This window comes from Xylona heveae (assembly GCF_001619985.1).
Source record: "Xylona heveae TC161 unplaced genomic scaffold L228scaffold_12, whole genome shotgun sequence".
Classification (NCBI taxonomy): Eukaryota; Fungi; Ascomycota; class Xylonomycetes; order Xylonales; family Xylonaceae; genus Xylona; species Xylona heveae.
Window position 1 is genome coordinate 736206 of NW_017264204.1, and position 13204 is coordinate 749409.

Below are 13204 nucleotides of genomic sequence, written 5' to 3' on the forward strand. Positions count from 1 at the left end.
AGACTGACCTTAGGTAAGGATTAACCCAAACCACCCACTAAAGCCCCGGCGACGCTCGGTTAAGGAAATGCCGTTATGCAACCTACGGAGCCTTAACGGTCCTCTGTTATTATCGCGCTTGTCACCTACCACTTCTTTCCCCCTCGAGCAGGGAATTCCACCACCGGGGAAGCAGGCATCAAACGTCCCCGAACAAGCGCCACTACGCCACAACGCCCCATATGCGGTTCAAAAAAGAAAAACAAAATTACTGAAATGTGACGAGAAATTGAAACAAAAGGAATGATAGAAAGACAGGGCTTGGAAATATGACGAGCGAGGTTCTCGACTTTCGGCGCTCAAAGAAGGAACAATAACCCTTGCGAGTGGACCCTTGGAAGACGTTGCCACGAACCGAAGTCGGGGTGCTTTACTATACGGTCGTCGTTAGTGATCTGCGTTCTCACCAAAACCTCAAATGACACCTAAGACGCCGTTGCGTGGGTCCTGCCGAGGACCTGGGTCGGCACCAGAAACAGACCTCTGGCATTTGTTACTCGTCCCTTGGTCATTGTTTCCAGCGCTCTAAGTTAGTACCTCCAGAAAGCCGTTGAACTTTTCCCCCTCGTGCTGGAACCCACGTCGCCCTTGGGACCGGCAGAACGGTTACCTAGACAGACGGTTGTTACGGCCAAAGACTCTGAAAAGAAACTACTGTGATCAACGTCAGGGGGAATGGGCGTTCAGGAGTTGGCTTTGCTCACATCCAAAGGAGAAATCTGCTCGTCCATAGCTTACGATGCAACTCGATAGGGACGTTCAGGATTTCCAACTTGAAATTTGGACTCCTAATTTGAATACTGCCCCGTGTGACGGGGTAGGTGATGTGCCCACACACTTGCTCTAGCAACTATAATAATGCACATTATCAAATTTACTCTCAGCGTCGGACAACGGATCAAGCATTGTCCAATGCCCCATCACAATGAGGCTGTCCGTGCTGCACCGGAACCTGCAGCCGCCCCTGTGGGCCGTCAAGCTGCCTTGTTCCATGAAACTTCTAACCCTTTGGCAAGCTGCCATTTGTTCGAATACGGCAAGTATCGTCAGCATTTCCAACCACCAAATAGTCCCGTAGTGGCCCTCCTTGACACTATGGGGTTGATGCATCGAGCTATTCTCATCCAGGGAACGAACAGCGTTCGGCCCGTCTTGCGGCACGAACAGGTCGTCAACGACCCTCTGGCGGTCTGATAGCTGATCACGATGAATCCAAAAGTATTTAGGAGGCCGAGCGTCTCTCCACATCCTTATTCTGATGCTTGAGAGCTTTGATTTCCGTCGCCTGCATCCTGTGCATCGTCGAACTTGTGTCAATACCGTGGTTTCACGCTCACCATCATGGAGGCTGGCGACAATGGCCCGAAAATTGCAGTGGTGATGTGGGTAGTTACCATAGTACCACTCATCTTTCTTGCTCTTCGAGTCTATTGCAAGTGGAAGCTTAGCAAAGGTATCGGCTGGGACGACCATGTTGCTATATTCTCTTGGGTATGTTGGAGCAATCTGTAAAACAACAAAGTCCACGAGTCTCCTCTCTGACGGGGTGCAATAGGTCCTCTTCTTGGTCTATACGTGTTTGATCACGGCGGCGGTCACGAAAGGAGTTGGAAAGCATTTGCAATATGTCAAGTTGGATAACTTGGTCACGGCTCTCAAATTGACGTACATTGGAGAGTTCGTGGCCATTATAGCATGCGTGCTCAGCAAAACTTCGTTTGCCGTCACGCTCCTTCGAATCGTCACTCGGCAATGGCAGGTTATGTTCCTGTGGTTTGTTATTATCTCGATGAACCTCGTCATGTGGCTTACCGCCATCTTCTACTTTGCGCAATGCAAGCCAACTGCGGCTCTCTGGGACTTTTCGATCCAAGGAAAATGCTGGCCGGCATATGTATTGACAGACATTGCCATCTTCGCAGGAGGTAAGCACACAGTTCTTGTCTTCATCAAATTCCTTTCAGGCTAACACGGGTTCCAGCTTACTCTGGTCTGATGGATTTCTTGCTTGCCCTTCTTCCGTGGACAGTCATCTGGAAGTTGCAAATGCGGAAGCGCGAGAAAGTTGGTGTAGCGATTGCAATGAGTCTAGGAATCTTGTATGTCAACATCTGTCTACTCTTTGCAAGCTTTCTTTTTTCTCTGGTATAGACAAACTGACCTATTCGACAGCGCTTCTGTGACATCTTTTATTAAGACCTCCTATTTGACCAATCTGGGAGAACAAAAGGATTTCACCTGTGAGTTACACCCGTTTTGACGAACTCTTACAAATATCCAAAAGGCATTGATGCTAATGTGGAAACCCTCGTATAGATTATGCGGGTAACATCCTTATCTGGGCTGCTGCCGAAACTGGAGCAACTCTCGTCGCCGCCTCTATTCCCTCGCTCCGTATTCTCTTCATCCGAATCCGATCCACCCGAGGCGGCAGTGGCGGTCAAGGCTACTCTGATAGTTACAAGCTCTCGGAGAACACCAAGTCCACCAACAGCAAACGCAATCCCTTCTCTCACGGTTATCGAACCAGTCATTCTGCCGCTGCTGAGCGCACCAAGCGAGATGACCAGAGCGACAAGAGCATCCTCGGCGCCGCGGCTGATGATCCTCAGATCAAGCAGACCCACGAAGTCACCATTAGCTACCAGAAGGACCCCAACGACTGGGAGGACACTGAATTGGGCTTCCAACGTCGATAGAAAAATTGGTCTTATTTACGATGCCCTCGCCGTCTCAGCAAACTTCTTGTCAATCATTCTATGGAGCAGCAACTGGGACCGAAACATATCCAGTCGCTGCAGGGCTCCGTCCTGCTGAGCCGCATCTCGCACTACATCCACCACTTACCTTTTCCTTTCCCCTGATATCACTTCACAATCCTATCTGACAAACTTTCTCTTTTCTTTTCTTTACCACGCAAATTCGGCGATTTTTCTTGGTGGGCTTGGGCTTATTTTTATATCCTTTTCTGGGCTGGTTGGACTTTTTGATTTCTTTCGGAGATATTTTTTGACATTCTCTACCACTACCTCTTTTCCTTTCTTTGTCTTTTTAAATCCTTCTACTTTTCTCCTCTTTGCCCTTTTCACTACAGGTCAAAATCATCTTTTTTTTAACCCCCCTTCCTTTTTGTCATATAGCGCAAGATACCCAAAGGGTATTGCAGGGATCCCTTTTGTCAATGTAAAAAGGAAGCAATGATACCATAGTACGTCAGATTGAGTACCGAGTAAACAAGGGCATCCTCACCGCCGGCGCCTTTGCGTATTGTGTGAGCTATACGAGGCCCATGTTCCCAATGTTCCTTTCGAGAAAATAATTACGAAATGAAAGGTGACTAATTTTCCGGTTTGCTGGTGGAAATTACGAAAGTACGGAGTATATTGACAGGCTGATCCCTCGATCGACCGGTCTTTTCTCGGGATGCTTATTGAGCAGCGAGCAGGGGGAGCGACTACGGGGTTTGCCGTTTACTGTACTCCGTACGGGTATGCAGGGTTAAGGGGGCCTTGGGAAAAATCGGTAAAGTTATAATTAAGTTATAGTTGCGTTAGGTGGTTGTCCCTATTCTACGGCTACCGGGGTATTAATGGTACTGGGTAAGAGTTGTTTCGCCATTGAGTTGGTTTAGTGGAGCCTCGGAGGGATTTAATTAGTTAAACCTACTCCGCTAGAAGTTAAAAAACGAAACTAGGAGCTTTTATGCCCAAGCGCTGCTGCATTGGGCATTTGAGTAAATAATACTACGAAGTACCTAGTTAATTGCATAATTCATTCCCAGCTCTTCCGGAGAGTGCCTATGCGTAGCGGAGTACTTCGTACAGCCCACCTCAGGATCGATAGCACTGAGGCGCGCATTTCCTCTGAAGCTTCGGGCGAAGTCCTGGAGTAATAGAAACGTGTGATAAGAGATTATTCTTCAAACCCCGATTCGAGAAGAATATTCCAAATTGCAAGTAAGTATTGAAATGAGATGGAAATGAAACGAACCGAACCGAACCGAACCGACATGGAACGTGATGGCACGAAGCAAATCTTGTCATGCATTATACAGCGACATAATTGCCATTTGTTCAAGATTAGAATTTTGGGTTGGAGAAAATCAAAGCACCATCGTTCTGTCCAAATCGTAATGATTGAGTGGTTGACTTTTATTCCCTTTTGATCCATTCGTCGAAGGTTTGTCCCTCTTGAGTTTTATTGGAGATGGGAGTTGGATCATTCGGTCCCAGATACACCAGAGTATTTATCACTGGGTGTGGGATCATGTTTGCCCATAAAAAAGTTCAATCGGCGAAACAGCAGTTGTATGACTGGAGAATGACGGGAGAATGACGGGACACAGTCTCTCAAATATTCTTCTGGTGCCTGGCGATTGTTCTTTCCGAGTTTGTTCTTGCAGAGGTCGTCCAGTTGCATCGAACAACACTTGAAGGTCTCTACCCAGTACTCGTAGTTCTCTGGGTCCTAATCGGGATCGTGCTCTTTGCTGGGATAGTTTTCGACGAGGAGTTCAAGGAGAATGGACTAACTGAAGTAACGGGCAGTGGCGCCTTGAGAAGGTTCTTAGGGCCCTTCCCTTTCTGGCGAATTCTTGTTTTTAACTTGTTCGACAAAGTTCTTTTCCCATAACGATGTGAATATGACGCTGGTTTTATGAAAATAGAAGATGAATCACGACGCTGGAGATGGCAACCTCATTGCCAATTCAACTTCCATACGGTTTTCTGGCATTGGGCCCTCCCTAATCTTGGCTACCATGTCGCTGCCTTCAGGGAAGTCGTTTTCAAATATGGGAGCCCCTGCTCCCTTCATGTTTGCAAGTACAGCTTGCCGGAAATGCCAGTCAAAGAGTTCTGGTCGTACACTGTCTTCGCTGTTTGGGTCCCAGCAAGTTTTGCTGATTACTTTACCACCAACGTCGTGGAAATCATAGGAGAAGCAAACGACACGGTGCTCCTAAACGTATGTCAATAGTCATCTCAAAGGTTCTGGATTCGGAAGGAATAAATTATCAACAGCTGACAGCGGAAGGACCAGGAATACTTACGCGAGGATGTATCGAGATATGATATGCATCGAAAAGAAAATGGCAAGTGGGAGAGAGAAAAAGCCCATTTTGAATCGAGTTTATGCCGGAGTCACTCTCTGAAGACTTGTTCGTGATGCATGCTGATAGTCCACTCGATATAAATTCCCGGACATGGGCCACAGGAAAAACATGAACAGCATGACTTCCATCCCAGCCAGGATCGGTTCTTGACGATCTACCTGGTGCTGACGGCTGCATTATGACGCATCGGTCATCCCTTTGAAGGGCCTCATCTTTGAAAGTGCCAAGGACGGAGCTGGATGAGGGTGAGTATCCGCGAAGGCGCCACTCGTCGGTCGTCAGCTCTATCGGTTCTAGCATATGGTTATGTTGGTCAGCATTCTTCTCTGCTTCCTTGACAGCATCCCACAGACTTGAGGAGGAATGCCAGAACCGCCAGAGACCTTACTGTCAGAATTGATGAGCATCACGTCGTACCATCCTGGCTCTAACTTCGCCGAGTCATCCTGTTGCAGAACAAGGCCGGATTCTCGATGCATAATTTCATATGCAGGTGTGTCAGGAGCCAAAAGAATCGCAATTATGTGTAGAAAAAGACCTCTGGATATTGTTTGATTTGACTCAAGCCCGCCCAGGACAACGTCCGGTTTACGGCCATCAGCCAAGAAAACATCACGGTGCAGGCTCCTGCTCATGTTCAAGCACAGGATCGCAAAGAGGATTTAAAAAAATGATAATACAGTTTCTGAGGCATCATCGACAACGCTTAGTGCAAGATGGCTCAGGCCTTTTGGAAATGATGAGGGTGGGACAATGTGGCTTTATTAATGCTTCAAAGCGTATTTCAGCGGCAATTGAATCTCTTTTCGAAAAATAATGGAGAGAAATGAATGCCCAAATTACTTCTGGTCGATTATTTACTATATCTATCAATTCAATATCATTATAACTCGTGTTTGATGATATATCATTACCAAGGTGATGGTTTATATCGTCATCAATTCACATGGTTGGCCGTTAGTGGTAATTCCCTGTATATTCATGCCTCGCCTAGTTAATGCAGACATTAAAGCATAACTAAAGTTATGCTTTAACCTAGAGTGGAAGAACCCCAACGCCCCTTTCAACGCTAACCGCCGGCTTTAATTGCGGCAGATGACGTTCGGGATCCTGCCAAGAAACTGGGAACAAGGGCAACCCTACGACTAGAACTCACAACGCTTACAATCTTTGCGGTTTCACGTCAGGATAACATAGAGATCTCGTTGCCACGTGCGCAATTAAGCTTTTTGATAGGATTACCTATCTCACACTGCGAACGACCTCCTGTCGCTGGTATCAAACCGTGTCAATGAATCTTCTGGAAGTGATTAATTAAACGATCCGTCTTCGACTTCGTTTACATTGGAATATATTTCAGAAAGAAGAGAATCCAAGATATCTTAAGAGCTACTGCACTTCTACTTCAGCGCAATGCCTCGAAACGCAGGGTTCGATCCCAAATATGAGCCCCTTCGACAGATCGATTCGCTGCAGCTCCGTACTGACGAGCCGAATCCAAAACACGGAACCACCGGACCATTTTCCTTTTTAAACCCAACAAGAGCGCACTATCGACATCGCGCACCTAAGCGCGCCTTCAAGCCTGAAGAGGAGAAGGTAGATGAAGATAGAAACCTCGAGTCTCTTCCTGTACGGGATGCTGACGATGATGGGCACAAGGACAAGGACCATGATCAATTGATTGACGACTTCGACTTCAAATGGCGGTCTCGCGACAACCGTAAAGGTCGTCACGCGCTCGTCGTCGACCCTGTCAAACGTGACACTCAGCAGGCCAAATATCTTGCTCCGCCGCCTTCAGCCAGCTTTCGTGGAATCTGCCAGGGTCTCGGCCGCATGTGCACAGTGTTTCCATATTGGGACATTTCATATCTAGTTGCTGTGATATTTACGTTGGGGTCGGTCATCTGGGTTATTAATGGATTCTTTGTGTTTCTGCCGCTGGTTCGGCCCAAATCCGAATTCAAAGATGAGGTGTACACTGGAGGAGGAGTGACTGCATTTGTTGGCGCCACGGTTTTCGAAGTCGGCAGTGTCCTGCTCATGTTCGAGGCTGTAAACGAGAATCGCAGCGGATGTTTCGGGTGGGCGCTGGAAAAAGTTGTGGAGGATTACCATCAACGCCACCACTCTCATGATGACCGGGATGCGAGCATTGCGGAGAAAGGAGATGCGGATCTAATGCGACTCCGCCCGGCCCTGGATACATGTCGGCATCATCATAGAAACAAGAAAAATTTGGCAGGGCGAAGTACTAGTGAGTTATTTACTTTTCGTCCGATCACTTTTCCCCTTGCTCGAACCTTCAAAACTTTCATTTTTCACCACCTCGCAGCTTCCCTGCCTTTTCCATCGAAGCCTGGACACCGTTTTGGGGACTTACATTGGATACTTCTACAGTCAAATCGATCGAAAAGAAATACATTTCATCAGATTCATCATCCCTGGCAAACGGCAGCCCACCAAGCCAAGGAAATGGACACACTTCCAACGATCCGAGCAGCAGCCCAGACCAAGGTCCCGAGAAAGACGTGGATGCCGGTCCCGATCGCGGCCGCAGCTGGGTCTGGTTTCCCTCCTGGCACGAGCTGACAACTCACTACTTTCGCGAAATCGGCTTTCTCGCATGTTTGTCGCAGTTTCTTGGCGCGACTATCTTCTGGATCTCAGGCTTCACCGCTCTGCCGAATGTGATTAACACCGCGAACATTGGTCTAGCCGACGGCATATACTGGACGCCACAGGTCGTCGGTGGTACCGGCTTCATTATTTCAGGGTAAGATTTAATTTCTCTCAACATCGCCAGTTTTGCTTGTCCTTGTTCTTAACCCTGAGACCTTGACCCGCCTGATTATTCGAATAATCTTGATATCTCAAACATTAACGCCTTTTTGTATTAAACACAGAACACTCTTCATGCTCGAGACTCAGCCGAAATGGTATATTCCCGCCCCTCGTGTGCTGGGCTGGCATATCGGATTCTGGAACTTGATCGGTGCAATTGGCTTTACGGTAAGTTGAGTCAAACCATAAAACCCATCTCTACTCCCTGCTCACAATATGCATCTACTCTGTTTATGCGATAATTTGACCCGAAATAACTGACTCCATGCGATGACAGCTTTGTGGCGCGTTTGGATATTCTTCCAATTCTGGAATCCAGTACCAAGCGTCGTGCTCGACATTCTGGGGCGGTTGGGCCTTCCTGATCGGAAGTGCAATCCAGTGGTATGAGTCTCTAGATAAGAATCCCGTCGAAGAAAAGGGAGAGTGGGGTACATAAATACATAGAACTCTTGTCTTACCTTTCCTTTTCCCTTTTTTTTTTTTTTTTTTACTTCGTTTTCTGTTTTTCATTTCTTGTTTTCTCCAACTCGCAATCACTACTTGAGTTGTTGTTATTGTCCGAGTTGGATATAGATACCACATTTTGCAAATCTCTTTCGAGCGAGCCAGAGGTATATACCATGCGAAACATGGAGGGATTAAAAGTCTTCTTCTTTTTTTCTTTCTTTCTTTTCCTTTTCTTTTAAATGTGCTGCATGAAAACAAGCACGGCTTACGATCAGGTCTATGACGGCTTGTGCGAAGTATTCTGTCTCAATTTTTCGATATAAATTACCTTATACATTAGCAAAAAAAGACTATTTTACACTATGCAAGAAAATGCGTATATAAGGATCTGTCAGCTACACCAAAAAAAAAAGATCGTATTTCCAACAATGAGATTTTGTGAGAGTGTGAAGAAAAGAGAAAAGATGAAATAAAGAGAAAAAAGGAAAGGGAAAAAAAAAAAAAAAAAAAAAAAACATGCAACAGCGGGGATTCGCTGGTCGTCACCGACCCAACTACTAGTCCGCCGATCTGAGGCTTATGTATGGCAGAGCGGACGGGATGCCCAGTTCTCCTCAGTCTATGGTCGCATGTACTATAAACGTATTCAGCTCGGTATATAACGTTCCCACCTACTCCCTACCTTCGTTTGCTACTTGTTGTCTTTCAGTGCCGCCTTGCCGTCAGCCGCGCTTCGTGTTGCCGAGACATAACCACTATTGACTGACATAAATAAACTAGTTTGCTTAAAGCAGAATACATTATAGGAATAGTATATCGCGTTTCTAATTATAAGTTATCCTAATAGGAGAAATTTGAAGCAAAAAAGAGGGGAAATATATATCTGCTCTATAAGCAAGAACAAGGCACCAATAATTGATAGTAATTCCTTGCCATGGTAGTAATGCATTATAACTAAATGCATTTTTGGCAGGATACGGTGCCGTTGGCTGTTGTTTTTGCAGTTCCCTGATTTCCTCTGGTAGCAGAGTTATATAGATATATTCTTTTTTGCATGCATTTCCCTGAGAGAAGTAATGGGGGTGAGTGGGATGCTCAAACAGACACCCGGAAGCCTCCTTTGTATAAGAATAGAACAACGTGCGCAATTGCGCGCTTGGTAATGGCCGTCTGAGTGATGCAATGGCGCGAATATGGTGTGACCGAAACCCCTTTCTAAAGGGATAATATATGCCTGGAGGTGCCCGAGGATTCTAGGGCTTGAAGGTATATATGCTTGTTTAAGGGCCATTCAAGGCATCCTACCACGTCGATTGACGAGGAATAGTGGTCTCGTCCGAAGACGATCATATCAGCGTATAAATAGATCAAGTGCTGTGGCAAACGAACTTGCTCAGCATCACCTCGCCTTTGGCCTCCTGATAACGACTTTATCGCCCTCAAGGACCCACCCTACTTGTAATCCACCCCGAGTAAGCTCTTCCCAGCTCATGTCTGTCGAACGTTCAAGGTAGGGCTTCTCAACCGTAAAATATGTACGGCCGAGACACTTGAGCGCGTGCAATCTGAGCTCCTGCTCAGCCGGCTGAAGCAAGCGGGTCTGATAGCCATTGACTGCCTGACGAAGGCGCCAAAACGCGTACCAGTTCTCATGCGCCAGTGCTTTGAGAATCAGCTCGACCCGGCGATCGGAATATTTATACTGTATCTTTGCTGCATACGCTGCGCCGATATTTTGCTGTCGACAAGCCAAATCAAGGACCAAGTAACCAACACACTCGTGCAGATCTGGAGGCGGTAGTGGGTGCAATAGGTGGATTCGATGCAGTAGATGCAGTAACGCGGGTTGGTAGGACTCGTAGTGTTGTACGAGAATGCTTGCGCGGATGCTGAAGAGATATGCGTGTTGAGCAAACGCGTCAATGCGAGAAGTAGCTACGAGGGCCTCGCGGAGCTTGCGCAGAGCCATGAGGATAACGGAGAGCTCTTTGTTGAGCACCTCGGGATCATTGTTATTATTATTGTTGTTTTTCTTTTTCGGCGGAGAAGGGGTAGTATTTGTGCCGCTTCTAGCAGAAGTAGGGCTGACGTTTTTGTCTGCTGGACTTGCATTGCTAGGGGTTGTCGTGCCGGACCCTGCTCCTGGACCCGATCCTTTGGGCGCAGATTCGTTCAGGCTTAGCAGTGCAAAAGCTTTGTCGAGATTCTCGCTAGTTCCGGCTCTGCCGCAGAATTTGGTATACCGAGCTACTATATTGGTAAAGTACATCTCTTGTGCTTTGGGGTCTAGGAGTCTGTCGAGATCAATGTTAGCTTGAGTGAGCTTAGGGAGGTAGAGTATTGAAAAATAGGCGTACTTGGTGTCCCCCTTCGATGGTAAGCCTACGGCATCTAGTGGATCCGTAGAAATACTTTTCAATCGGCCCCACGCGCCAGATGGTCGCTTGAAATTGCGCGTTGGGCTCGCCATGGCAGGTCGTGATGTATACGTCCGTTGTACGGCGTTTGGCACACGGCCATGTGGTGGAGATTGTTGTTGTTCGTCATCTTCAGCGTGGGGTGAGGATCTTATCTGATTTTTTAAAGAGATCATTATCAAAAGATTATCTCAATCTAATCTAAGACAAATATTTGAGCTAAGCCCTAAGAGGAAAAGACTGATCTAATCTGACGTGACTTTCAACGTCCCGCTTGTCCGTCAAGGCGGTGGATAACGCCCGATTCTCCGATTCATTATCTCAACATATGATTTCTAAGTTATTTGTCCCCAACGGTTTGACCCTTGATCTTTATAAACATTCTGTTCCAGTCTTCCATTTTATCCCTTGTTTTTACATGTCAAGGGAAAATTCTATTTTTACGCTCCTTAATGCAATGCGTTTAACTTGAATTGACGCCTTCCTCACCTCCGAGCCCATGTCTACTCGTCAAAGGACACCCGCAGCTTCACCGAGCGTCAATGGCAGCACAAAGCCATCCACGACCACAGCCACTGGCATTGAGGGCCCGAAAAACCCTTCGAACTCGACCAATTCAGCTTCAATAAGAGATAAATCCTTCTCCTCTCACGACGACCAAAACGACAATGATTCCTCAATCGTCGACCCCCTACTTAATACCGCCAAAGCCGTGGAGCACCAAGCAGAAAAGGTCTTTCACCTGCTACGCTGGGACGATCTCCCACACTGGCTTCGTGACAATCACTACATTGTGAGCGGCTACCGACCGCCCTCAAACTCGTTCCGCAAATCTTTTGCCAGCATTGCTGCCATTCATAATGAAACATACAACATCTGGTCACATCTTGTTGGTGCGGCGTTATCAATCATAGCAGCTGCGGCGCTATATCATGTTATAGCACCGCGGTATACCGCGTCTGCAACTTCAGCAGACATAATAGTTTTTGGTTGCTTCTTTGGCGGCGCTGCCCTATGCCTTGGCATGTCGGCAACATACCATACCATTTCGAACCACTCGCACGAGACGGCGAGCTTTGGCAATAAGCTTGACTACCTCGGCATTGTGTTTCTGATTGCAGGCAGCTTCGTTCCTTGTATATACTATGGCTTCTACTGTGCGCCAACGCTACAGAAGACATACTGGACTATGGTATGTTCTCCCCACGGATAGAAGCAAGAATCGCCCCATTTAGATGAGCCTCACTGTTATCGCTCTTCCATCTCATTATCTCCCTTGGCAAACTCACAATGAGACGAAGACACTGACGCCATTTTCCTGAACAACAGATCTCCAGCATCGGCTTCGGTTGCGCAGTTGTCTCAGTAATTCCCAAGTTCCGAACGCCCGCGTGGCGCCCCTTCCGCGCAAGCATGTTTGTCGCAATGGGTCTTTCGGCAGTCTTTCCCGTTCTGCATGGCCTCCAGCTATACGGTTTCGAGCAGATAAATCGACAGATGGGCTTGTCATGGACTGTTCTGCAGGGCTTCTTGTATATTCTTGGAGCTGGCATTTACGCAGTATGTCCGCCTTTACCACCCTCCCCTCCCTCATCTGTTTTTCAACCTTCTCTTTCCCTTGTTCTTCAGACCACTTTTCGTCTTCAGAAACAGAGACGCCTTACTCACCAGAGGTTTTAAATCAGGCTCGCGTTCCCGAACGATTTTCGCCAGGCACGTTTGATATCTGGGGAAGCTCGCACCAGATTTTCCATACGCTGGTCGTGCTTGCTGCTGTCGCTCACCTCATTGGCTTACTCAAGGCGTTTGATTATAATCACAGCTCTGGTATAAACGGCGGTAGAGTGGTTTGCTCGTCTCTGTGAGCAGCGCTTAGTCGTGGAAACGATCGGATTGACATATTTGAATTGGTGCGCATTACGAAAGAGAAAGGCCTTGACCTTGTACATATTTAATCTCATGACAGCAAGCGAAACTTGTACAATAGCCTGTTTGGCAAAGGACTTAGGCGCAAGTGGGTAGTTTCTTTTTTGGGTAGCATTAGATTTACAAAGTCAAAGAGGAATGACTTGGTGTATATAGATTAACTGTCATAGAAGTGGAGCAGACTTGAAACATTTTGCACATCAATTTGGGCAAATAAGATAGCTGACACTTATTTTCGTGGCCGCAATTTGTAAGATGTATGCTTTTCATTTTGCACCAAACTGATATTGTTATGTTTCAATTGAGTCAGCACAGACGAAAGGTACAAACATCGCTCGGGAAAAACCGCAAAGAAAACAGCTGAAGGGAAACAGGGCGTAGAAATTGCACCGTCTCGGTCGAGCTGGAATAG

General features: G+C 46.9%; 5 protein-coding genes across 5 annotated transcripts; 3 read left to right on the forward strand and 2 right to left on the reverse strand.

The window, feature by feature from the left end:
- Positions 1–1380: 1380 nt before the first annotated feature.
- L228DRAFT_271109 (hypothetical protein) lies at positions 1381–2738 on the forward strand (the record flags this gene model as incomplete). The annotated part of the gene is made up of 5 exons (XM_018335487.1): positions 1381–1530; positions 1595–1964; positions 2021–2138; positions 2212–2279; positions 2356–2738. 5 exons carry the CDS (start codon positions 1381–1383, stop codon positions 2736–2738), a joined length of 1089 nt encoding a protein of 362 aa, XP_018185345.1.
- A 1975-nt stretch (positions 2739–4713) lies between these two features.
- Positions 4714–5787, reverse strand: L228DRAFT_241540 (hypothetical protein; the record flags this gene model as incomplete). The annotated part of the gene is made up of 3 exons (XM_018331335.1): positions 4714–4998; positions 5090–5445; positions 5541–5787. The coding sequence occupies 3 exons, from the start codon at positions 5785–5787 to the stop codon at positions 4714–4716; spliced, it is 888 nt and encodes a 295-aa protein (XP_018185346.1).
- A 557-nt stretch (positions 5788–6344) lies between these two features.
- L228DRAFT_224456 (hypothetical protein) lies at positions 6345–8522 on the forward strand. The gene is made up of 4 exons (XM_018330348.1): positions 6345–7412; positions 7556–7931; positions 8062–8167; positions 8277–8522. Exons 1-4 carry the CDS (start codon positions 6566–6568, stop codon positions 8436–8438), a joined length of 1491 nt encoding a protein of 496 aa, XP_018185347.1. The 5' UTR covers positions 6345–6565; the 3' UTR covers positions 8439–8522.
- A 1326-nt stretch (positions 8523–9848) lies between these two features.
- L228DRAFT_271112 (hypothetical protein) lies at positions 9849–10919 on the reverse strand (the record flags this gene model as incomplete). The annotated part of the gene is made up of 2 exons (XM_018335488.1): positions 9849–10743; positions 10807–10919. 2 exons carry the CDS (start codon positions 10917–10919, stop codon positions 9849–9851), a joined length of 1008 nt encoding a protein of 335 aa, XP_018185348.1.
- Positions 10920–11188: 269 nt separating this feature from the next.
- On the forward strand, positions 11189–13137 carry L228DRAFT_250884 (hemolysin-III channel protein Izh2). Its single transcript, XM_018333426.1, has 3 exons — positions 11189–12058; positions 12196–12426; positions 12552–13137. Exons 1-3 carry the CDS (start codon positions 11366–11368, stop codon positions 12729–12731), a joined length of 1104 nt encoding a protein of 367 aa, XP_018185349.1. The 5' UTR covers positions 11189–11365; the 3' UTR covers positions 12732–13137.
- Positions 13138–13204: the final 67 nt, after the last annotated feature.

Excerpts from the sequence above, each read along its gene's own strand:
- L228DRAFT_224456 (XM_018330348.1), top strand. The coding sequence starts at position 6,566 with ATGCCTCGAAACGCAGGGTTCGATCCCAAATATGAGCCCCTTCGACAG. Across the intron at positions 7,932-8,061 it reads ACCGGCTTCATTATTTCAGG|AACACTCTTCATGCTCGAGA; the intron begins GTAAGATTTAAT and ends TATTAAACACAG. Across the intron at positions 8,168-8,276 it reads TCGGTGCAATTGGCTTTACG|CTTTGTGGCGCGTTTGGATA; the intron begins GTAAGTTGAGTC and ends ATGCGATGACAG.
- L228DRAFT_250884 (XM_018333426.1), top strand. The coding sequence starts at position 11,366 with ATGTCTACTCGTCAAAGGACACCCGCAGCTTCACCGAGCGTCAATGGC. Across the intron at positions 12,059-12,195 it reads AGAAGACATACTGGACTATG|ATCTCCAGCATCGGCTTCGG; the intron begins GTATGTTCTCCC and ends CCTGAACAACAG. Across the intron at positions 12,427-12,551 it reads TTGGAGCTGGCATTTACGCA|GCTCGCGTTCCCGAACGATT; the intron begins GTATGTCCGCCT and ends GTTTTAAATCAG.